The sequence below is a fragment of the Haliaeetus albicilla genome, chromosome 4 (assembly GCF_947461875.1).
Source record: "Haliaeetus albicilla chromosome 4, bHalAlb1.1, whole genome shotgun sequence".
Taxonomy (NCBI): domain Eukaryota; kingdom Metazoa; phylum Chordata; class Aves; order Accipitriformes; family Accipitridae; genus Haliaeetus; species Haliaeetus albicilla.
The window spans coordinates 25,801,462-25,827,446 of record NC_091486.1 but is presented as its reverse complement, the minus strand read 5'-3'; the positions used below and the strand labels follow the sequence as shown (position 1 = coordinate 25,827,446).

The following is a 25,985-nucleotide window of genomic DNA, read 5'->3' as shown; positions in this document are numbered from 1 at the left end:
TTACTGGTCCTATATATAATACCCATACAGGCAGGTGCTCGGGCATGTCAGAAACCTATCCACCAGGATGACTGGGACTACCTATTGCTTTAAATGATGTACTGATCAACCCTAAAATGGGAATGTCAATATGCATTTAAAAAACTGCATCATCAGTTGTTCAAAACAGTCGAAGTTGTTAAAAAAAAAAGTCAAGGAAATAAAAGACAATCACACCTTCCAGTTGAGAACCATTGCACTTAATCAATCATACACTACTTGAATTTATGGGAAGGCAAAAACAGTAATCAGTACTGATCTACTGTTAACGGTAGCATTAAGATAACAGGTCATCACATTATTTTGTATCCATTACATTCCTTGTTAATGTCTGATTAAAAATCTATTTTTACATACCAATTCAAACCTTGCGTTCCACCAAAACTAGCTATTTGTACACAAAATTAATGCTCTAATCACATAATTTTTTTTTTTTAAGCAATAATGTCTATAAATAACTATGTGTGGTTCAAACAGAATTATGCCACTGGCTTCAACTGTCTTTGACCTCAGAACTCAAACGTAAAATGCACAAATTTCTAACTCATTTTGGGTACTCAGGAAGTATTAACTTTTATGGAAGTCACATAGAACTGTAAAGTTTGTAACACTGTACACAGTTTTGCAAAGGTCACTAGCTCTTAACTTTAAGGCACAGAGCCTATCAAAGCTATACTAGTATGGGCATGAGAAAGCAACTAATCACATTTAAGTGTCATGAAAAAATGTTTTATGTTTTATTGTAGCAGTTATCGGTGTTACACCCCTCCATTAAAGTTTTGCCCTAAAGTAAAAATTCTTGAGGTGGAAGTACATTTATTTCTTTAAATAAAGAGACTAAGATAGCGTCTGCAGTACCACGGCCTTAACTGTTTAAAATAATTTATCTAATATACATTTATGCAGGTCCACTGAAGTCTTGCAAGAGCGAGGAAATTAAGAATGTTATTACTATACTTTAGCAGACTTATCAGTGCTGCACTCTGAGATACTTACAGAAGTAACTAAGTCATGAAGGTATATTGATCTCATAAATACTCCAGCCAACCAGTGAAAACATCCTTTTTACATGCCAAAAAATGGTACAGAGAACTTCAAATTGCATGGGCCCACTTCTACTGAAAATTTTTGCCTGACCTTCTTCAGACTGGAATGTTAGATTTATATCTAATTCGTGGATTCCAGCCCAAACTGGAAGTGGCCTATTTTCACACAAGCACGTGGCTGAAATATTTCAGGCCCACAAAAATCAAGTGAACTTTTCATTTTCCAACAAAAGAGCTAGGTATTTTTCAAGAAATTCAAACACTAATTCCAGTCTGATCTTGGCACTAAGCTATATGCAGCTGTAGATATAGATATATAGATAGATAAAAAACAGCTTCTTGGCACACAGAATCCAAAACTACACTGTTGCTAAGGCATGCAATATCCATGCTATAAAATAAAACACAAGTAGAATATTTTTTGTAACTTGTTTACCCTTATCAGCTTAAATTTTCTTTCTACATTCTACTGATCACATACAGATTTTCATGAACCGTATCTGCTGACCCTAATTTCGTTAGTCATGATATGAAGTCTTTATCCCACAGTCTTAGTACCCAGGAGCATATGCCCAGCTTGAGGGAAGGAAAGGACAAGGGTTGTTTAAAATCATTGCATTCACTCAATTCACAGTTTAGTTGTGTACTAATCCATGTCTTTTGACAAGTACATGAAACAAGGACAAACAGCCGAAAGAAAATCTCAGCCTTCATTATTAGTACACCTTAAACTCCAAATTTCTGCAGTTCTGAGAAAATGAATGAATAATACCCCCTGCACTTGGCACATGACAGTCTCCAGAGGTAGCTCATGATTCTGACCATGTTTGGATCAGGTGGACACATGCTCACAAGCCTGGAACTGAGGCCTTCAGTTCTTTGTATGCAGACCAGATAAAGATAATTGATTTTGCTGTCACTGTACAGATTCGATTTTAAAACAATCAACTTCATGTTAAGATTCATGTATTACTACTCATATCCTAGAAAAAATATTCTGCAGAATGCACTCAGAATTGCACGCAGCAGATCATGTTCAACAATACTGGAGGTATATGCACAAAGCCTGAGCAATCCTCTGGAAATCAAAGAATTAAATACCTACTCGCTATCTGTCCCGTATCTTCCAATTTCTACTCGCTGTCTTTCTTCCAAGATGTTTAGAGTATGAAATATTTTTTTCTGATGGAGCAAGAAGTTCAAGTACAGACTGCTACATGAGAGGTCCAGGTTCGTAAGGCGCAAGCTAAATTCAAGTATCAGCTCCCCAGCTGCCTTTGATTAGTTGTAAGGTGAAAACATGCAGATAAGGGAGACCAGAACCCCGTTGGGGGAAGAGAGGAGGAGGAATTGCTGAAGGGATGTCACATGCCTCCACAAGAGGAGAAAGTGTGTAACATCTTTAATGTACAGCAATGACTCTTGCCTTATGAATGTAGGTGAAGACACAATTTGTAGAATAATAGGCACTAATATTACACGCTGCTTCAGTTCTGTCATATTTCCAATCCATCAAGTTGATTAATGCTATAATAACTCCTCACAAACTTATCATTTGTGCACTAATGAAGTCAAATCCAGTTTATCCTTCAGCAACTATAATCTTCTGGTCTGTAGATGTTCGTTTCCCTGCTAACCACGGCTACTGCGGCACTAAGTATATAAAGAGAAAATTAACAAATGTGATGTCAATTCAGTTTCAGAAGCTTTCAACACAGAATCACATTTATGTGTTAGATCCTACACAACAGACATTTTTATCATTAGCTACTCACAGGATGAAATAACTGCCTGGAAGTATGCCTTAAAGGAATAGCTTCTCTACATATCTTAAGAATAAGGAACTACTTGGTTCTTTTCCCTGTGCCTCCATAATCGGAGGAATTACTATTGTGTGGTTTTCAATGGGTCTGCCTCTCAGGCTTGCAGTCTTTAGTAAAAGTTGTTTTCCCACCCTACTGAAACTTTTCCCATGCTTAATGAATTCAAATATTTAGTCTTTCATGTGGATTGTCTTCTGTTTGTTCAGGACAAGCAAACCACTTGCTGTTGTCTTTCCCTACTTCTCCTCTACCACACTGGTTGTTTTAATGCCAGTTATAGGAAACAACCATCTGCAGGATTAGTCCTCCCTGTTAAATTTGTCTGAAATGAGCTTGAGTTCAAAAGTTACTGGGAAGTGAGAATTAAAGGGAGATGGACACAGAAAGCATCACTGCATAAGCCTTGTTATTCTAGAAGCTGAGAATTCAGCAGATGCAGCATCACAACAACCGGAAAAGTCAAACAACAAGTAAACCACTTACATAAAATCTTCTTTGGTTTTGTGGATGACTAAAAATGCATGAAAATTTCACTAAGCTCAACGTGTTTGTTAGTCAAAGTGTTTTACTTATTAACAGTTTAGCATAGACAATGAACATTTCAAAGTGTTAACAAGGCTCTTAGGTGTCAAATTAGACTTTTCGAAGAAAATTCTGTGAACTGGTGTGTTGCATGTTCCCAGTAGAGTTTTAATTACTCAAGTTTGTAACTATCTATTAAAACAGATTCCTAGACTCCTCACCTGTCATGTCAGAGAATGACTTAGAAAATACATCATTTCTGCTCTTACAAAAAAACTTCCAAAACACAGAATGAGTCATGACAGTCATGTCAAATTCCTTGCCACTGAAAAAATGTATTGCATTAGGTACATTTTTCAGATTTTGTGGTGACATGTTCACTTGAGCAACATTAAGGCCAGAGACAGATACTCAAAAAGCATTTTGATTTCAACATTTCCAGATGTTTCAGACTGCACTTCAATAATAAGATGTTATCCACCCAAATACTTTTGGGACAGCAAGAGAGAATGCACATATACTGTAAGAACAGATACTTAAGAGCACCGGACCCCACTATCAGCAGGCGATCAGCAGCTCACCTGAGGCCTACACACATCTCAGCTCCAACTAATGGTCTCAAAACAGGACATACTATATTTGCACAGCGGTGAATTTTAATTCAAAGAATGAGAGGCTGCAATAAACATTCCCCCAGTGAAGTCTGTGCAAGAGGAAGCACCACATTTCCAAGATGGTCTACAGTGCCTCAGCCCCACCAATTCCTTGTCCAGGCTGTTCAGAGTCTCTTTATGAGTATACAAAACTCGATTTCAACTCCTACACTCTGAATTACTGGGAAACTATTCATCCTGTGTCAGTGCTGCCTGGATGAATGGGGGAAACAGACATTTTCATCCACCTTCCCCAAGCAGCTTCACAATGATGAAAGAGATGTAATGAAATACATGGTTTACAGTTATGCCTTTAGTCCTGTTACTTAAAAAAATAAGACTCTGTGAAAATAGAAGACACAAAATACTTTGCAAGTTAAGTTGTGGAATATGCTAAACAACAATTTAGCCATTTCAGCAGTCTAGTATGAATAGCCAGTTTCAAGCAGTAGGATATGTGGTGTGGTTTGCCCTGCTAGTCTGCCACTCATTTAGCACACTTGCTGTCAAGCTGCAGCATTCTTGAATACCAGCTACAGACAAATGCCAGAGACCTCTGGATCCAGGCATCAAGATGTTCCCTCTTGCACAGGAAATGAAGTTATCAACAGGTTAAAAGTTTTTGTAGGAAAACACTCAACTGGAAATTAGGTTGTTGCCAGCTCTTAGCAATACCATAGAATTTTGGTGGGGCAATAACACTTTTGGAAGGCAACACAGATAGAAATAATCTTCTGTGATAAAACTAGCCTATGACTAGTAAGAATCAAGGCTAAAGAATTAACACCGGATGTTACTATCCTGTTGAGTATTTCTCAAGTACTGAAACTGTACAGTGAGAAGTAAATCAAGACAATTTCTGCCCCAAATCTCCTACAAACTAAAATTTACTGAATTCTCAGTATGCCAGCAATTTGTCCTTTGATATCTTCTTTCTGCTTCTGTAAATGAAGTACTCGGTCAACTAACAATCTCCTCCATGCAGTTCACTGTGTGCTGTTATGCAGGGGAGGCTAGGACCTGCGCTGGGAACATTTGATCTTCTCAGAGCAATTTCCTAAAATGTTAAGAAGTTTATGGATCATATAGAAATTAAGACTACTCCTTCTCTAAAGTCACCACATTTGCATGGTTTGCATGGATCAGTTTCCTTTCTGTTATATTCTTCTTAAACACTTTGATATTAAACTTGCATAAAAACGAGGAAAGCTAAAATATCTGTATTTACCAGTTTGGTTCACATGGCATTAAGAGCCTGTTAAAACAGCCAAGAGGCAAGATATCCTCTATTAAAAATAAAAAAAAGAAAGTTGGCATTAATTTGAATCACTGTATTACAATATTACAGCTGGAGAGATTAACTTACACATTATTTCCACATAGTTTCCTTCAGCCTCTCCCTAGATACAAATTTGATTAAATTATAATGAGATACCTCAAAACTGTTTTCTCACAAGAGTAAACACTAAAAAGAAATTTAGTCTTACATCTGGGCAACATCCACATCCAGCAAGTGGATACTTACAAGTCTCCAAACATTATGCAGCAAACATCATAACAATCAGCAGGAAGACAGCTACCCTTTTGGTTTCCCAAGACTGCTGCTCACTATGACCTAGATGTAGTAACCCAAAGAAAACCACACGGAAAGCTACCCCACAGATTCCAGAAGGAAAGAGGATTATTAGCTGCTTGATGTTAAGATGCATCAAAAAGAAGCAGATGATCACTTCATTCTCTTTTCACAATACAAATTGGTCATATTTTCAAGTAGCAATACATTGTTTAAAAAGAAAATGCCAGGAATTGATGTGTTTCTATATCCTTATTACAGGAAATGAGGGGTATATTTTGATTAATACAGTGAAGCTGCAGCCACTTTGGAATCAAAGCAGTTAAAAATATACATCTCATACATTAACAGTGATCAATAAAGGAAGTACGGGAAAGTTGTGAATTAGCTTCCTTAAGACCCACCAGTTCAACCCATCCACACTGAGTACAGATCAATTTCATGTAATTGGCCTGATCCTGTAAACTAACATGGGCCAAGAAAAAAATGAAAGCATCAGCAACTCCCTGGCTCTGCTGACAAAGGACCAAAAAAGTGTTTCATAGCGCCTTGCCAAATGAAAACCGACTTTCACACAAGTTAAACAGTATGCATTAAATCATGTATCAAATAATTACATCATTTGCTTAAAGCCATCCCAGGCCTCCTTCGTTGAGATATTACAATTCAGATAAATCATGACTGTTCAGTAATTATTGATCAAGCAGACTGTCATTGTAAAGACTCAATCTCAGCAGCAATTCTCAAACTTGAGTTTCCTGTGGCTGCACCACTAAGAGAGCCAGCGTGTGACATTACCGCAGCAGCCATTTAGCATAACACAATCTGCTTCTTCACCCTCCAAGAAAGCTATTAATTGCATGTATTTAAGCATTAGTCCAATTCTGTTACTGTCTTTGAGTTGACTTTGCAGAGTGTACACATCTGCAGTTCAATCCTCCAGGGTGCTCAGCACTCTCACTGCTGGGGGAGGCCACAGGAGGGAGATCGCTCAGCATCTCCGCACTTGCAGAATCACGCCTCCCATCTGGAGAGGAGGCCAAAAAATCTCAACAAACTCAAATCCATAAATAAAAGTTGTTCCTAAATCAACATCTGGATTTCTTCAGAAAAATCAAGAGTGTGTGCCAGCTAAATGATCTCAAAAGATTTATTTATAAAGTCCTGACAAGGAGCTATTTTACTTATTCCTGATAGTCAGCATAAATGCTCCATCTCAAAGAAGCTCTATAATTCTTAATTATAGCTTTTTATAAAGCTAAATCAATCCCTTCCCTTTGTGCTACTTAAGTCCCTTGCCCCATTTTGGCCCTGACTCAAGAAGTGAAACTTCAAGCACAGGAGCTGTGAAGAGTAGCACAGTGGAGGTATGATACCCATGAATGCCTTAAGTGCCCTGATGGACTGGGACACTTCTTAGCCACGTTATCTACATTTGTATACTTTAAAATAGTCCTTTGAAAGCTCTCTTAGATTGAGATGCCCTCTTCTCTGTGGTAGTCTGAACATCTCCTCCCCTAAGGATGTTTGACTGGCAGCCCGAACACCACTTCTGCAAAGGGTCCCAAGGAACTCCCTGCTTTCTCATCCACAGCACCCCGACTCTGATCCACAATAGAGATCCTACACATCTGTCCTGCCAGACAGGACCTCAATATCCCATACCTGCTCCAAAAGCTGCTCCCTACACACATAATTCCTGCTCACCCAGCCCTGGCCTCTCTGGCCTTTCATTAAGGCTCGCCTTCATTCTCTCTTTCCTATCTTGCCCACAGCCCTAAGCACAGCAGTAACAGGAGATACAAAGTGATGACAACAGAGACTCTGTGCCAGAATCTTGCAAAGGGGCAAGAAGAGCTGAGATCTCTAGGCAGGAGAGAGAGCTCTGCAGGGTAGAAATGCAGTTAGCACTGGTGCAGTCAGCCAGCCAAGCACTGCCACTAGCCAGGGGGATGATGTTGCTTTAGGGCTCACAGTCTTTAAGTCAGCCCAAAACAGACAATGATATTTGCGATAGCACCTCTCAGACTCTTCCTCACCTTTGGGAAACACTGCAGACTCCCTGCTTCAAAATCTGAAAATGTTTACCCTGTTCTCTTAATCATATCCTCACAGCCTTCCTCATTTCTTTCCCAAGGCTTTCAGTGAACACACTCAAATACACCCAGAGTTTCTCCAATATGGCATTCAAATGCAAAAAAAAAAAAAAAATACAGACGCAGTTGGACTTTGAAAGTTCTTGCTAGGGATGCAAGCATTACATTGGCTTCAATTTCATTATACAACAGCTAGAAGGGAGAACTGTTAAAAATTCCCATCTCTCAGCATTTTTGCTTTCCAATTCAGTATGCACATTCCAAACTTCTCTTTGGGCTTTTTCACCCCCAAAACAGACTGGTATCAATTTTTCCTGCATTCTTTGCAGCACCATTGTAATTTTTTCCTTTGATGCTTCCAATCCTTCCAACAGATTTCACAGGTTTTACTACTACATGTAACTTCTTCCAGTTTGTACTAAAACATCCATGTTCATGGGACATCTATGTCATCTTCTTAATAACTAAAGACCAGATTTTAAAAATAATAATAATAAAAATTTCAGAACCTGGTGTGGACTTTCTCTCTGTCCTCCCCATGGCTTGCATGCACCTGGAGTTTCTCACTTACTTTCAAAAGAGACAGCTGAAAAAGCCCAGCAGCGCAGCAATATGCGACACCTGTTCAACCAGAGCAAAGAAGGAGAGCAACCAAGCTCACTCATTCATTCTTGTTTTGGAATGGAAGCGGTTCATAGGGCCCAAACCTACAGGAGGAGACCAGGTTAGTGCTTGGGGACAGTCAGAGAACAGAGCATCCAAGAACCAGAGGGGGAAAAAAAAAAAAAAAAAAAAAAAGGAGTGAGAAAGAGAAGAAAAATCTGGTTCTTCTCCAAAGTCATTCTTCTATGACCTCTTGTGAGCTGAACAGTTAGGCTCCTAAACAGCACTGGTATCCGAATCATTCTACAACTGATGAAAGCTTGCTTGCAAATCAAACTGGACAATATCAAAACACATGTTACTTTTTGTTTACTAATTTTGTTACTGTTATTTCTAGAGCAATCTCATTCCTGGCATGAGAAAAGAAGATATTACTGTAGCAGAAAACATGTAACAATAAAATGCTGATTAGAGAAAGACTGCTTAGTCTTAATGGAGCCAGAAACAACTCTATCTATTATAAACTGTAATTATATTGCTTCTTAAAAGAAATAACAATATCTCAAAATGAAATATGTACTGTACTATAATAATTCTGAAAGTCATTTCTCCCCGACCTAAAAAAAGATTAGATAGGCAATCCACTCAAAAGATTGGTTCAAATCAAGCCATAAAACATATGTGTCTGAGCACAAATTGGCAAGAGCACTGTAGGAGACTTGTTTATTGAAACTGAACAAGAGTTAAAGGGATTCCTTTTAGTTTGATTACCAAAAAAAAAGCACATGTAAAAGAACACTGTAAGATAAAATCATACAGCCTGACAAATCTGGTATTTTTCAAATCACCTCTTTTTGACTACAAGCACCTCTGCAGCAAGCTTAAACAACCTGTGCTGCAGATAACCTATTATTAAGCAAGAATAACTATTTTTTTCACCTCACATGTGCAGGAAACGTTAACATTTACTGGGCACATTTTGATGCACAAAATGCATGCTCAGTTTAAATTTTATGTCTGTATGTGCAGGAACACATGAAACGTCAGGTTTCATTCCCTGTGTATTTGTTCTCAGCCAAATTGCAGCTTGTCTCAATACATAAAACATGCACATCAGAGATTTATTTTTGCTCTGGCATGTTGCATTGGAGGTAAACTCACTAAGAATATAAAATATCTAAAGGCAGGAGGGCATCTGTTTTTCAAACTGCATTCATTTCCCTTAGTATTAAAACTAGCCTAAGACCCTTGGACGTAACTCAACGGCAATAAACAGAAGTAATTTTCCAGAGATCAAAGGACAAAAAAGGGTATTATTTTCTCTCTTTTGATCACTAATCTAAAACTAATGTTTTTGGGGGAAAAAAAAAAAAAGTAAAGCATATTGAGTAATTTAGTGATCAATTAAACATCTTTTCAACAATCTTTTAAAGATGATTTGAGCAGTCAGCTTCTCAAAACTACTACAGTTAGAAAGATTAATGTTCCGGACCACTTGAAAGCTGGCACTCTAATTCTTCTTACAGTATAAACACTCATTTCCTATCCCGTTAATACGTGATTGATGCTGAGCTACTCTAAACAAATTCTCTACCACATTATCCAATTAATATTTTCTACAGTTCAGAAATAGATGATTTAAAATGTGACATAACATGCTTGCAATTCATGAAGCTATGGAAATATTTGTTTATTATTCCCTGAGACACAGCATCAGCCTTTTTATACTTCTGAGTAAGCGAACAGTTGAATGGCACTAAAGCAAGTGTTTTACTCCACATAAGTGATGTAGTCATCATTTTGTATTTAATCATTAATGCATTACAGCAGCAGGCTATGCTCAGCATGTTCAGGTGAATGCATGTTGCACAGAGAGGGTGCTGAATTACCGCAGCAGTGCAAGCAGGCTGAGCAACTGATGGTCACCAAATGGCCGAGGTTGGAAGGCACTTCTGGAGGTCCAGGGTCAGCAGGTTGCCCAGGGCCATCTCCAGTTCAGTACTGAGCATCTCCAAGGATGGAGACTCTGTAACTGCTCTGAGCAACCTGCTTCAATATCAAACTATCCTCACAGTAAAAAAAGTTTTTCTTATGTTCAGATGGTATTTTCTGTGTTTCAGTTTGTGCCGAGACAGTGAATAGCCACATCAGAAGTGTCAGAATGCATAAGGTGCAGGAAAGGTGAAGACAGGTAGTCCTTAAAAAAAAAAAATTTCTAATACATACACAAGTAAGTCAGTGTGTAAAAGAAAGTTATGATCCTCTTCTCTACTAAAACCCTCCCCTCAGCTTTTCAAACATTTCTAGAAACCTAACTATGCTGGCATGATTGTCTTTAAACACCAGCATGCAACAACCCATGCTTTACAGCTGTTACATGTTAGAGCAGCAGTAGTTCACTGCAACTGCCATGACAATGCAATCATATTCATGAACAGGACCTTTGACGACAAGCCAATCAAATTTCATTTTTATGGATATGGAAAAAATTCTCGATCATTCTTACATTTCCATCCGTACATAACAGAAAGGCAGTATTCACAACCACAACCATGAGGATAAGATGCTATTAAAACAAGTGTCATTGTTAGTGGTATTTCTTCCTTGCAGATACACCATTTTTCTTCCTCACAAATATTCTTATATTTGTGGGACATTTATATCTTCTTAGTACCAGAATAAAATATTCTCTGTGTATAGGCAGTATCTCCAGAAATCTAAAAGCGTGGTGGCTATTGGCCAAGATCCTGGATAACTCCACTCCCCCTCCCCCCCCGGCCGAAAAATCTTCCATATGAACAAATTGAGTGATTTTGCCATTATTTCCTTTCAGTCTGGGACTGGTACATAATACAGATGAGCTAGGAAGGCTACAACCCACTGGCAAAGGTGTTTTTTTTGTTTTCAAGGCAGATAACTGCTTTTGGCACTGATTCTCTTTTGGGAAAGCAAAGGCAATGTCATAATTTTGTTTGAAAGAATGATCCAGTGGACAGGTCTGCAACAAGGATTTGTACTGTACCTTGAGTCACAGTAAGTAGCTGCATATCCAGCAGAAGTACAAGATTAATAAAATAAGCACCAACCATTTCTGCTCTGCAAAAACAGAGGAATATTGCCAGTATTTTTCTATTAGATGCCTACATATTACTTGCATATAAAAAGAAAATGAGCATCACTTAACCTGTGACTGGCAGGTAGAAGATCAGGTGCTACTGTTTTAAGCTTATTAAATTGTAGGAGGGTCCAGAAGTACTTGAGCAGCTCTGATGCCCTCAAAGCACCACCTTAATAGTACAATTGTTAACATGTGAGTCAGACTAGGACAAGCAGCATGACCCCAAAGGGGAGGCAAGAATCTCTACAGGAACAGATGAAGAACGCTTCAGCAAGGAGGGAAAGAGCCAGCTGTTGCAGAACTTTGTCTTCTTGTTTCCGGTTTTTCAAACACACATTTTCCTTACGCTATACTTAATTTGGATCTGTCGTTGCTGTATTCCACAACAATTTGCTTGTTTAGCAGGAAGTTGTTGTGAAAAAAAACAGCGCTTTCAATAAGAAAGCAATGAGATGCCTACATACAGTATAGTTTTCAGTTTGTAGTTGTAATTCCAGAAAGAAGTAAATATCAGGAAGCTGTCACTCTAGAATATTCATAAAGGTCACAGAGCAGAGGAACGCAACAGAATCAACACCTGCTCACATACGTCATTATCCTTGTGTTTCACAACATAAATAAAATATACTAAAGAGATCATAAAGGTTAATTAATGGCACAAAGCAATGCTGATCATGACCATATTCTCGACATCCTGAGGATCCAGCACTCTGGCCCTTAGAACATAAGCACGGCTTGTGCTAACGTCTGTGAATCAACAAATGCCAACCCAAGAGCCCAGCGCAACTCTCAAGCTTGTCTATGGGTACCTCTACACACCCAGATTCAAGATCCACCACCTTCACTTTAACTACCAGTCAGGGGCAAGCCTGCTCTGGAAAGTGTACATTCATAGCAGAGAATTCAACCTGGACTCTTACACTGGGGCCTCTACCGAGTGGCAGAAGACCCAGCTCCTGGGACAAAACACTGGCTTCCGCCTCAACAGGTCAGCAGCAATTAAAATGCTGTTTGTTTGCAGTATTTATTGCTTGTGAGCTTGTGTAGCAGCAAGAAATCAGGAACAGAGAACAATAAGTAAGGAGAAACTGGCCAATGCACTGACTTTCGCTTGTGCGACATACTAAACGTACTTTGAACTTCCTAGCCAGGAATTATCTGAGGTGCACGGTTGTGGGGTTTTTTTTCCCTTCGGAGCAGATCGATATCATTTTTTGCTAAGTAACTCCACAGTGATACACATTTCTGTTTTACGACAAGGCTCACGTCCAGTTTACACGGCCCAGCTGCAGCAGATCACAAGAGCACTGTCAAGCAGCAAAGGTACCGTTACATTTCTCAGCTTCACAAGAGCAACACCGGACACACGGCACGCATCCGCGGGGAGCGGGGAGAGGATGGCACCGCGCTGAGCTCTCCCACAGAGCGGGACTCAAGTCCAGCTGCTGAAACTGCACGTACGATGGGGTTTTTTGCACCACTGAAGAAAAGGAAATAGCTTTGAAGACAGAGAAGCTCTTAAACCAAAGTGAAGATGCACCCTAGCACAGCTCGGCGTTAGGGACCCCGTGGAGGCGGGGACCTGGTGAACCTGCACCGCCGCGCTCTGCGGGGAGCTGCGCGCCCTGACCCGCCCTCCTCCGGAGGGGAAACGCGCCCGGGGCCGAGCCCGGCCCAGCACCCCCGACTCCCGCCGCCAGCCTTCCACAGCCGCCCCTCCCCGAGGCACGCGTGGCCGGGCTCGCTCCCACGTCGCCCCAGCCCCCAGGGGACCGAGGTCGCCATGGGTCGGCTCCGCACCCCCGCGGGGCGGCACTTGCTCCGCCGCCGCCGCCCTCAGGCCGCGACCCGGAGCGCAGCGCCTGACAAGAAGCGGGCCCGCCCGCGGCTCTCTGGGCCGTCACCCGCCCGCCCCCGCCGCTCACCGGCCAGCTGAGTCACGAAGGCCTCCGCCACCAGCGACATGTCGCGGAGGGCGGGCGGGCGGGCGGCAGCAGGCCGAGGGCACGCACAGGAACTGGGCGCCGCGCCGCCGGGGCAGCAACTGCATCCGGGGCCCGCCCCGCCCCCGCCGCCCGGGGCGGGGCCCCGCGCCCGCCGCCCGCCCCCCGCCCCCCTCCCCCCTCCCCCCCGGACAGCCGGTGTCCCGCGGCTCGTAGGTGTGTAAAGCGGGGCCTTCCCGCGCTCGCGGCGCTTAACGGGCGGAGGCGGGAACCCCTGAGAGACCTGTGCGAATACGGCATGTTCGGGAGTTACTGCCGCGCCCCGCAGCTGAGGGAAACCCCCTCTGCGCGCACACCCCGCGGAGGCGTTGCTGAGGCGTAGCGGCGCCCTCTTCGCTTGGAAATACAAGGGGAGGGAAAACACGACTGCGGCCTGTCAGACGGCGGGAAGGAACCCGGCCGAGGAGAGCGTTTTCGGTCGGGGCCCGGCGCAGAGGGAGCAGGGGCAGAGCCGTCGCCGGGGGAGCGGTGGCATTCGTTACCTGCCGAGCTCAGGGGGTGCGGGCCCTTCGGCGGCACCGACGCGGCTGGCTTCTGAGGCACTGCAGGCACTTCAGCTTTATTCTAGTGGAAAAATGAGGTAGGCGTGTGCAGAAGGGTGACTGCAGACCCTCTGCAGCTCGCTCTTGGTGGCATGCCATGCGTGGGCAGCTTGGGCTGTGGTCCCACAGAGAAGAGTTGGGGGCAAGGCTGCACCGGACCAGTAGAGCAACATCCAAAAAAAAAAAAAAAAACATTTACAAATGCCGTGGCTCAGACAAAGTCTCCAATCACAGGGAATCTCTGCTATTGATGGAAAGGCAGCTTGACGTGCTCCACGTGACACGTAGAGGCAATATCTTAAGGAGCTGAAAAGACGCGAGGACAGACTGTTTTACACTTCTTTTTTATGAAAGAATCCCAACAGGGTCTTTTGTGGGTTGTTTGGTGGGCTTTTTTAATTCAGTGTAGAAAGAGCTATTGGGAATGCTGTAACCAGCTCTAGGGTCTCCCAGGAAAGGTGACACAAGCCATCTTCAGTTCCTCTGCCACTCATCTATGTGGAGCTCTGACACATATGAAGGTTTAATCCCATTAGTTCTCTGAAGATAACAGAAACAGCTAAATATGGTTTAGAGCCTGAAAGCCGAAAAAAGGCCAACCTCTAACTGCCTGAAAGTACCACACTAATTGCAAGTTAGAATTCTTCCCTGATAGAAACATGAACAAAAGTGTTAGTTCTGGCTATACAGCTTTGGAATATATTGCTCTTCTGGATTGGTTCAGAACAGGGTACCAGCTGGACCATTAACTTTTTTACCTTTAAAGCACAAATGATGGAGGAGGGGAGGCAAGGTGGGCATAAAATGATCTGAGTCTGACAGGAGGCTGTTCTGAGAATCTTAGGTGCTTTCTTTACTGATTGTACTGAATATCTTCTCTTCAACATCCCGGTACCAAAAAAGCTTCCTGAACTGTCTTGGGGATAATGGGTTATAACTAAAGGGACTCAGTAAAAGGTACAGCTGCCTTTTCCTCATCCCAAGTTAAGATTCCAGAAGACAAGCTCTGCATTTTGAGATGTAGACCTTGCCTTTAAACAACCACAATTCTATCATATAAAGACTATCCAAAGTTTGGATAAATGCCATAAAATTAAATTATGCATCCAGTACATAGACTGCAGAGAAGATAGTGGATATGTGAAAGTCTTGTTCCATTATTCTACAGTGCCTCTTGATCCTCATTTCTTTAGCCACACTTCAGTAAGAATTAAGAATATCTCATTTTATCAAATAGACTTACTCTACTGTGATGGACAGATAACAATGATATTTTGGTCTTGTAAGGTAAGATCTTGAATCTTGTAAGCACTAGAAGATAGGGAACAAATATAGAAATGTATTGATGTTTGCAAAGTATGTGAAAGTCCTCTGGTGACACTCACTATTGAATCACTAAGCATCATTACTAAATATATTCTTCACATGGTAGTGGAAGCATGCTATTAGAGCAGTAGCAAAAGCAGAAGAGCCAGTAAATACATTGGAATGTAAATTGGACTGAGGACTGAAAACAGCGATGTGGAAGAGGACTGACTATTTCAAAATGCGGTGAAAGCTACATTTCTAGTTACAGTTCTAAGTTGAATAGTACTGAAGTTACAGGAACTCCGAGCAGTCTTGAGAAGTTGAGTGGCTTTGTATTAGGAGATTACAACAGTCTAAATTGAGCTGGTGTGTCTGATTTGAGTCCTTTCATCACCAACAGTACTTAGAAGGCTAAAAACACAAGACAGACATGGTGCAAAAGTTGCCCTGATAAGGCTGAGCATGAACTAGGTATGAGCTAGGCCAAATCCAAATGTTAGCACCCAATTAAAGAGGAAGGTTTCTCAGTAGACCTCAGTTTGATACAAAGAGCTCATCTCCAGAAATGGAGGTGGGTGATACAAACTAAATCAGGGAACAGAAATCAGGAAGTAATCCATCAAGTATCAACAAACACATACCAACATAAGTTTATCAACAAATCCAAACAATTAGCCAAAACGGGAGGAAAACCGAGTGGAGCTCAGCCGATGCCATGCCTCCAACATGTGGCAGGACACAGATGCTCAGGCTCCCTTCTCTGGGACAGGAGATTGGGGCAGTGCTTTTTGTTTCTGCATTCCCACTCTTCCTTCCTGCTCCCACTGAAAAGACTGTTTTAGCAGAGTATCTTGTAGGAAATCCTCCAGGGAAATCTCCAGTGATGACAGATAGTAGCAATGAAACTGACTCCATCACCACCTTCACCTTTATTCGATACGCCTCTCTCTTCCCCCGGAGTTTTGAGGAAAGGCATCGCTCTTGTGAGCCTGGCTTCCTGCAGGGCTTGCATGCAAATCATTTCTTCAGCTGGCCACACCATTAACAAACTTCTTTCTGGTAATTCTTGCTCCGTGCCATGGAAAGCTCCCCAGCTTTCACAGATTTTAAAGGCATAACAGCTGATCCCAAGGTGCTAGTCCCTCTGATTTCAGTGCGGAGAGAAGGATGCACTTTCAGATAGGATTTCAAGGGAAACCAAAAGGCAGAATTAGTCTGTCCCTTGGGCTTGCCTTCCAGAAAATCAGCCGGAGTAGATCTAGCAGAACCGTTACCCCTTAATAAGGGTCTCACCTTACACGGGCATGTCCAAAAGATGGAGTACAATTTTTTTCATAGCCCATCACTCCACATGGGCCGCATTTACCAGGTAAGGCATTAATTGCTAGGGTTAAACTGTCCACTGGCGAAACAGGACTAGGCCATATATACGTACACTCCATTTCAAACAGAATGGAATTTGAATAGGGTTAATCTTCTGCCTAGCAGAAAAAAAAAAGACTGTTGTTATTAGTTGTCTTCAGTTCTCTTATTGTTATTTAGACAGCTTTTTTAACATGTATGTTTAATTTGTATTGTTCTTTTGTTCCATGTTAATATTTAATAAAATGTATGGCTATCAATAGTGCGTACCTATACCTGCAGTATAAGTCCTTTGCAGATAGAATTGTTAGGAATATTTTTACATGAAGAATTGGGAGCTGGCGACAAAAGACTTTTGGTCTCCTGCATTTTTTTAAGCTGTTTGCTTTTTAACACATCCACTATTGCAGGCCATTCAAATTAGGGTCTAGCTGGCCAAGTGTATGACAGGACATAAGATTAAACAAATCACCAGAAAGCAGAGGCATTTGAATGAGTTTCTCCAAATTTGAGTTCTGCTATGTCATGTGCAGTTCTCAAGTTCATGAAGCACAGTGTAGGCTAAGTCCAATTTAAGGTGGATACAGTGGTATTGTGTGCCAAACACTGATAGCAAACATTCCTCTTTGGAGCACTGTGGAGGTGGTAGAGGACACTGCAGAGTTGTTCCATGTTGCAATATGACTGTTTTGCATCCCAAGACAACCAACTGGGGCCACATGCTGCTTGACAGACCTCATCGGAGCGCTTTCTCAGCACACCCCTGGGGACCTCTGCCCAAACCGCTGCTCTCCATTTCCATGGAGCAGGTCTCTAACAAGTCAGGCCTTTCCAAGACACAGAAAGAGTGTCGACAGTCGTAGATTCAATTAGGAATGGTTCTCTCTGAAAGAGAACTGTGCAGAAATTTCACTGATGAGTGAAACCTCTGACGACTGCTTGTGCAGTACGGTTGGTGTTTGAGAATAGGCCAAGCGATAGCGAGAGACAGCAAACAAACCAGCACTGAAACATCTTCTCCTTGCCTGGCCTGTGGCCAGGCTGCCCCTCTGGTGTAACTTAGGGCATCCTGGGGACTGCCCTGCATTATGATGCCTGTCAGTGTCTTTAAAAAGCTATTATGGCTGCTGGGAATATCTGCAATGAAGGAAGACTTGAGTAAGTCCTTCCCTGCCAACACATCCAGTGCCAGGCAGCAGCAGGAGGGTGTTTTTAGCATGACTTCATGCCAGAGGTTCTCTGTACACTAAACAGTCTGGCAGAGTACACAGAGCAACAGAAACAGATGGATCTGGATTAGCGTGATCAAATGGATCTCACAGGGCATTCGGTATATCTTTAATGCAAGTGTTTGCCTATCAGCCATTTCGTGCAATCCACTGTTCTTCAGTGTGAGGAATGGCACCAAAATTGCCCAAGTACAAGCCAAGTTGCAAGTTTTCAGTTACACGCACAGTCCTGTGAGTTTACTAATGAGGTACCATTTTATATGAGAACCTGAACTCAAAATTGAGGCCAAACTTTCACCTCTGCAGCTCCTGTGCACTTCCTTGGGAAGCTGACAGGTGTGTCTTGTGGTAGCATCCATGATGGAGTAAGAAATGAAGTTGGTTTTATGGCAGTTCGGGTGTATCTTACAATAGATTTTCATGCTGTGATAAAATTAATTGCATGATGCTGACAGTATTCTCTTGTTTTCATAATCAGGCACGTACAAATTTTGGTCTAATAGCTGTGTAAACAAGGTAAGGTATGATTTCTAGGAACATGCTTCTATAAAAATGGAATACTCAGAGCATTAACACTAACCACTTTGCGCTTATGGAAGATACTGCATACTTAATTGACAAATCAATTAATGCTGATGCATTTCCAACAACCCACATGAGGATAGAAAGAGTTTTCATAGAGTTTTAAGAGGCACAAGAATACCATTTCTGAAAGAAAACAGGGGATCTCAAACTGTTTATGAAAGTCATTAGATGAATTCTTTTCTCCTCCCTTTCTCCCTTGGTTTCTTACGTTTTATTCTGCAGGGTCGGATTTTCAGGGGTGCCAAGTCTATTTTAGCACATCTGTCATCCTTGCAGCTGCACTGAACAGGCATCAAAGCGGTTGTGCAGAAATCCCAACTTCACTGTTTTACTCACTGGAGGCGTTATCAGCCCCCAGGCTCTTGCATAGCCCTGTCATTCACAGCAGCTGCTGAGGAAGCTTTCCCCATGCTATGAAGTAGCTAAGATCTTGAAGTCAGACCTTGATCTTCCCAGCTTTACCCAAACTTTCAGGGGCGGGGGGTGGGGGTTGGAGCTCCACAGTCTGGCAGGGCAGGGCAGGGCAGGGCAGGGCAGAGCCTCTACAAGCCACAGCCCATCCCACTGCTCTCAGCCCAGGGCATCAGACACCTCCATGGGGACGGGGTCAACAACTCATGGGTCAGGGTTCAACTAAGCAGGAACCATGGCTAAGCAAAAAGAGCAATTGCCCTGGGCTGAGCTTTAAATAGATCCACTGGGCTGATGGGCAGGATGTGGTGGGGGTCCCAGGTGGAGCTGGGCAGGCCCATCAGTGCCCCCAGGACCCTGGCAGTGTCTCAGCTGCACATGGAGCATGTTTCTCCACGCAAGTGGTGGATTTAGAGCGATAGGTTTCACATAGCTTATGCTATTTAGGACCAGGATTTGGCTTTTAAACAAAATCACAGATCAGAGGGGCTGCAAGCCGGAGCTCCCAGAAAGGAGACAATGGCTTCAACAGGACTTTGCCCTAGTTTCCCTGTCCATGCTACTGCACGGGTCCGCACTGCCTTCCTTTACCCTCCCTGCCAAATTGACTCTACCTTTGGCTCCCTTGGGTCCAACAGTGTTAACGGACAGCTTCCATACCTTTTTAATCCCTAATTGACCAAACACCAACAAATCTTTTTTTAAAGCATGGATCAGGGCTGCATTGTCAAAATGGCTTGAATGTCAAAGCAGCAATCATGTCTCTAACTTGCAGTAGCGATGGCTGTAAATGTTCGTCCTGATATTTGTATAGCTCATGCTGCAGCAAAATCCTGATCCATCTTGTTAATGAAAGTAAGAATAATTGTTCACAGTTTGACTGTAGGCACTGGTTAGGCAAGTCTTCTCAAACTCTAAAGATGTTATCTGGAAAATTAAGGAGCTGCAATTGAACTCAGTTTCTGGACAAGTGTGGTAAATACTGAGGAGGTTTATTAATTCATCAAAGCTCCTTGTGAGAGGGTCTAAATCCTTCTCTGGAGGCCGGCATAGAAAGAATTAACTTTCTCCTTCTTCCTGTGGAAATGATCACAACTGCCTACCCTGCATGGAGGGAAGAGGCAGCTGTAATGAATTATTTATCTGCAGCACACTGTAAGAGGGATGTGCTGTGATTAATTGTAGAGCTGGGCAGGAAATGGTTTCCTTGTCCCAAAAGATTTTTGAGATTAAAAATCTGTTGCTATTCCACACTGGGATAAAACCAAACCCCCTTTAAAAGATCTTAGAAACAGAAAGAGAGCAAGACCCACCTACAAAAAACCCTCATCAGTCATATGTGTAGGACACTTTTGCAACATGAAAGCCCAACAGAAAATTTTAACACCTAAGAAGAAAGTTTGGTAGAGAATTCATGCAGTCCAAACCATTCCATTCAACCTCCATATCCTTGGGCAGTGCTCTAGGGAGGAGACCAACACGCTGGAGCAGGGACATGAATCTTGTTGATCTCACGTGAATGCTGTCTCTGCTGAGCTGGGATGGGGCTTAGCTCTTGGCTTTTTGTGCTGTCTGTCTCACTTCAGCAAAAGACTCATGACTGCTTCTACCTGATTACTTGGTCCTCAGAGAAGCAATCCGTTGTTTATACTGACTTTTCTGTTTTTACAGCTAAATGCTGCAGAGCTGAATGACCTTTTATAAACTTTTTGCCTCCAGATGGGAAACCTCCTTTTATAAAAAGCTTACAAGGAAGTGACTTTTTATTTACTGAATCATTTGCCCCACGTGTCTCATAAATAAGAAGCTTTTCTCTATGTTTTTTTGTCAACACTTCCAGTTTAAACACATAGCCTGACCATATAGGAGTGCCCTGCTCTATTTCTAAGGGAGACTGAGAACTGATTCACTAGATATGACATAGCAGAAACATCAGAAGTTGAATCTACTCCATCTAAAATCATTGTCTTGTTCCATAAAAGGAACAAGAAAAGCTTTGCCATATCTTCATTACAGCTGTAGAAGTTCGTACTTGACATAGTTTCTCCCCAGGGTACAACTGTGGTAAGGGAAAGAATTATGCTGACTGAAATAACTTCAATGTATATAGATTAAAAACATATGGTCTTTTTAGCAGTGGGTATGAGTTGGTGAGGCTGGGCACCTCCTGAGATTTGTGAGGAGATGCGGCAGATCAGATTGATCCTTTTCCTGGCACTCGTAGAAGGATGTGAGAAAAGCACCAGGTGTCTCCTTTCCTTTGGTCTTTTCTGAGACCAAGCAGCCAGAAATAAAAAGTAGTGCAGCAATGATTTCAGAACCTTTTGCAAATAATATGCCCTTTGAAGCTTTTTGAACACTGGAACATGGCAAAGGAATGCCTGATTGAGAAATATTTTGAGCCACATGAGCCAGATTCAGTTTCCATGAGCGTGCAGAGAGCACAGGCTAGCTAAATTCCAGCCTTGTCCAGCTAGCAGCCGTGTGTAAGCGTGACATACCCAGTCCATTACCTCCTCTCATTTCCCTGAAGGCTGACAAAAGTTACAAGAGTAATGTTATTAGGATCTGAAGCCTTTTTAGTCAGATGTTCAGAATTAAATGTGTTTAGTGAAATGAATGCCTGGGCTTGCCAATGTATCTCAACTCTAGCGCAGAAGACTTGCACTGATGAGTCAGATGGCCAGTCTGAACCATCAACATAGTTGAATGCAGACAGGACCAATGCAGAACAAGCCTCGAGACTGACAAACCCAGCAAATGTGAGCAACTGGTGGGTGGCACTGCTTGTACATCATGTGGCCACCAGTGAGGCTCAGGCTAGCCTGTGGCTGATGAAGGCTTTAGGAAAGAGATTGCAGGCTGGCAGTGACCACAGATCTGGGTGTCCCTGTCTGGATGTGACTGCTGCCAACAGCATCCAGATATGCCATCACCTTTTTATTAAATACAATGGATTTTAAATTTAGGAAGAAATCTTCAAAAGAACAGGCCAGAGCCATGCTCTTCCAGTCCTTGAAAGCACAGCCGTTTGCCTCTGGGGTGGGTGAGCTCTGTTGCAAGCCTGAGATCACAGGTGACAGACAAACAGCATCACAGATGACACTGACAACATGCAGACAGGATATAATGGTTTTTTTCTTTTTTTTTTTCCTTTCCCTTTCACATTTATTATTAGCCCCAGAGTTGTGATGGTCCTTTTCTCTTGTGGCTCTTGCTGTAACAATTCACACCTGTGAAGTCCCAAATCAGATTACCAAATCTATTTGATTTGGTACTAGATTTGAAAACCAACCAGAAGCACCAGGTGGTCCATTTCTTAAGTGAGACGTGACATTAAGAGTGTTCAACAGTCCTGTCCTATTTTTTTGAACTGTCTGCCTGGTCACATTGAAATGAAAGTCACAGTGCTCACAGTGCTGCTTACAATTACAAAATTTTACAAAATCTTGGACCTATTATAAGACATCACCCTGTTGCATGCACTGTGTTTTGGGATCTAGTCTCTCCAGCATGAAAAGACGAGTTTGATAACCCATTGGTGTCATGTACCTACCACACATTTACTCAGCTGCATTTCTAAAGGGAAAGATAGACGGGGTTTATAGATAGGCTTTTAAAACTGTTTGATAATTATCATTGGATTTGATACACTCGGATGTTGAAGAAAATATTACCCCATATAAATGGTATAATTTATAAATCCATAAATGTGTGGGTTTTAAAAATAATTATTCCAATATCTATGCTTAACATATGGATCTGATACTAGAGACTGCCAGGATTAGAAACTGTTTCCATTATCTGAACAGTAACTGGACAAAATCTGATCTGAGTAGTCATTAAAAAATTTAGTGAGATTTTTATCTATTTTCAAATACCACTCTAAACTTTATTGTGTTTCATCTAGCTTACTGGTTAAAGGAACATAAAAGGGGGCATTAGGAATGTAGATTTAGTGTAGCACAACTGTTAAGATGAAGAGTAATGGCTGGGAAGCCTTAGCTCTCAGGTTCTCCTGCTGTACTAATGTCACCCAAGTCCTATTACTGGGACGTGGGTATTCTTCATAGGCTGTATGGGCAGAAGGAATGGATGGGCAGAAGGAATGGTTCCTTTTGCCCAGCAGAAGCAGCTCTCCTGATCCATTGTACACATGGGTGTAATTTTATGCATACCTGCAACAGCGTGGATCGATGCCTGGCAATGGTCTTTGTTCCCCGTGTAAGGGCACAACCACCCAGGTTAGGTATGTCCCCCATGCTGGTAGGTGTAGCGGTCTCACCCTGAGGCCAGGGCCATGGGCCAGACTGCCTGAGTTAGACCTGTTAAACATTTTCATAAGGCATGATATGCCATCCTGGTTAAAAATGCCTCAGTTTCCAGAATAAACTGAAATTTCTTATGGTTTATTATTTGTAACACTGTGCTTTCTGATGAAGTGTAGTAAAAAGATCTATTTTCCAGGTGGTGGGAAGTCTGATAGGCTGGTAGAGAAGTAACTGACTGTATTTGTTCACGTATTTGTTTGTTTACTTAAACTGCTGGTTTTCAATCTGCTGATCACCAGGGGCTATTGCCTTTTGAGGAAACAAAAACACAAGAAAAACAAAATTGTTTATGAAAAGCTCTTTTGTGGGCCAGTGGTCTAAACTTTTTCGGTATAAAGGAAGCCTTGTCCTGCTTACAAATAGTTCTCAGGACTGTATCTCTATCTGAGATTTTAGTACTCTATGCAAGCGTAAGTTTAAGCCAAGGAAGTTTCACATGTTGCACAGCTGAGGTTTACTTTGTTCACTTGGCTAGCACTCAAGAACAGCAAAAGATTTCTGGATAAAAAAATACAGCAAGACACTGGCTCTGGGAAGTATCTTTTCCTATATATTGCCCAGAATTGTTTGGGGGGCATTTTAGAGATATGGTTGGGGAGGAGGGTGAATAACAGACATTGTTACAATAGGGAGCAGAATGATTTGTCATTTGGCTTGCCTTTCTTTCTTTCTTTCAACAGGGTGCCTTTCCCTGGCCAAAGACTCCTCTAGTTCACTGACATTAGGAAGTCATAAAAAATGGTGGTTGAGATTGAGTGAGTCACATATACATATAGCTATATGTAGCCATATATCACCAATAGAAAAGAATGCGTTTCCCCTAAACTTCAGTCACCTCTTAATGATAAACTGGTAACAACCATGTCTTATTTGAGGTTTCTTTCCATAGCTCTTTCCCCTTGGCCATCAGGGATTTGCAAGTGTTCTCGGGATTTCCTTGGAATTTAGGCTAACAGAGCAGTGCAGGACAAATCATAAGTATGATTTATTAGCTGTTAGAGACAAGTGCTTGGAACTACAAGGAGGTCTTTCCATTTTGTAATTTTGCCTGCAAAGATTTTTCTTAAAAGAGGTAATAGTCTGTTCTCCTCTACTAATAATCTGTACCGTTTTATGCGTAAGCCACCATTCCAGGTTTTACCAATAAATAGAGGAAATGGCACACTTTTAAAAGGAGATTAAAATGTGGTGATTGGGTTGCATATTTTTGTTTTCTGGCTTACTGCTGTGTTCTTTCATGCTCAAAATAAACCTGTATATGCAGCTCATACCATAAACCAGAGTTGTTGGTTTGACCCTCAGCAAAGAGTTCCCTGTGCTATATTTGCAAGTGATAACATACTCATTCAGTTCTGCATGGGAAGCCAGATGCCCAAGCAAGCCTGGGTTCTTGCCTAAGCTTGGTTTTCAAAGAGGTGTGATTTTCTGTTATCACTTACCTGTCCAAAGGGTATAAAATCTCTGCATTCACATATACCGCTTAGGAACAGTAATTTTACAACTTTTTTCTCCTTGGAAGCCTTCCAAATCAATATTTTTGTTCTGTTTCAGGCAAAATGGGAACACATAAAAAAAATTATTTTGTTCATATCCTTTCGTAGCCTGCGGCCCTTTGAGCAATAGTCAGTAGGCAAAAATTAATATGTGACTGAAATAGAATGGTCTTTCTGTGGTTTCTAATGATGTTTGAGGGAAAATAAGGCCAGGAAATAGTATTTTCATAATTTGTGATAAATGATATGGTGGTGCGTATCTACTGAGGCAAGTCTGGAATATTTTGTTCTGGTTGCATAAGAACTGCAGCTTGTGCTCTTACCTCTATCTGCCTACCCTAAAACCTGTTTCCAACTGCTAGGCATCAAATTGCACATGTGTGAGACATAACTCTTGGGATTAATGTTAAATGAGTGAATCTTAGACCTTATCTATCATTTATTTGTCTCATGTGTGCACCCATGTATATCACAGGCATTTTTATTTAATTATTCAGGAATTGGCACATGACTTGCATTAGCTCCTTCCTCTGGGTATCTTGCTGACAGAACCGTGCAAAGGAGCAATATCTAATCCTCATACAGCTAAAACTGTTCGTGAAGAAGAAAGATCCTATTAAACTGGCCCTGTCATGTAAGTAGAAATTACACTTAATACTAAGTACCAGTTCTTAAGACAGAATATAGTTGTGTTCTTACCAGCAAATTGATTCAGACTGCCATAAAAGAGTTGTAAGGTTTCATCTTAATTTGCAAGTAAATCTCTATATATTCAGGCTGTGTCATTTTGATGGATACAGAACTGTGCACTGCTACAAGGCCGGCACATGTATTTATTTATTCAGGAAAATATATGGCATGAAAACATTCATTATAAAAGACTTAGTGTGCTCTAACGGCCTGATCCAGCACCACCGAAATCAATGAGAATCTTTCTTCCCATGTTGGTAGCGCAGGAGCATGCCAGCAGTGTGGAAAACGTTCCTCTGGCCTGAAGTGCCTAGCACAAATGTCAAAATCATTAGGAAAATAAAAGGCTGACAAACCAGCAACCCCATAGACATGTGACAAATCTGGAGGCAACTAAAAACACAGCTGTTTTCTAAAGTTCGTGTGTGAACCATATGCTCTTAGAAAGATGGGTTCTTCTGGCTACATGTCTATGCTTATTTGTTGTTTAAAAAAACCAAGGAGTACTAACAGGAGACTTGGTAAAAATGTACCTTAAAAACAGCTGAAAAGGGTTGG

The 25,985-nt window shown here is 41.8% G+C and overlaps 1 protein-coding gene across 1 annotated transcript in view; it reads right to left on the bottom strand.

Annotated features, from left to right (window-relative positions):
- Window positions 1–13,523, bottom strand: part of MTX2 (metaxin 2) — a 34,024-nt gene extending 20,501 nt beyond the window's left edge. The window contains 2 exon segments of the mRNA XM_069781509.1: window positions 13,399–13,471; window positions 13,473–13,523. Coding sequence (XP_069637610.1) covers window positions 13,399–13,471; window positions 13,473–13,523 — 124 coding nt within the window.
- Between the last annotated feature and the right edge of the window lie 12,462 nt (window positions 13,524–25,985).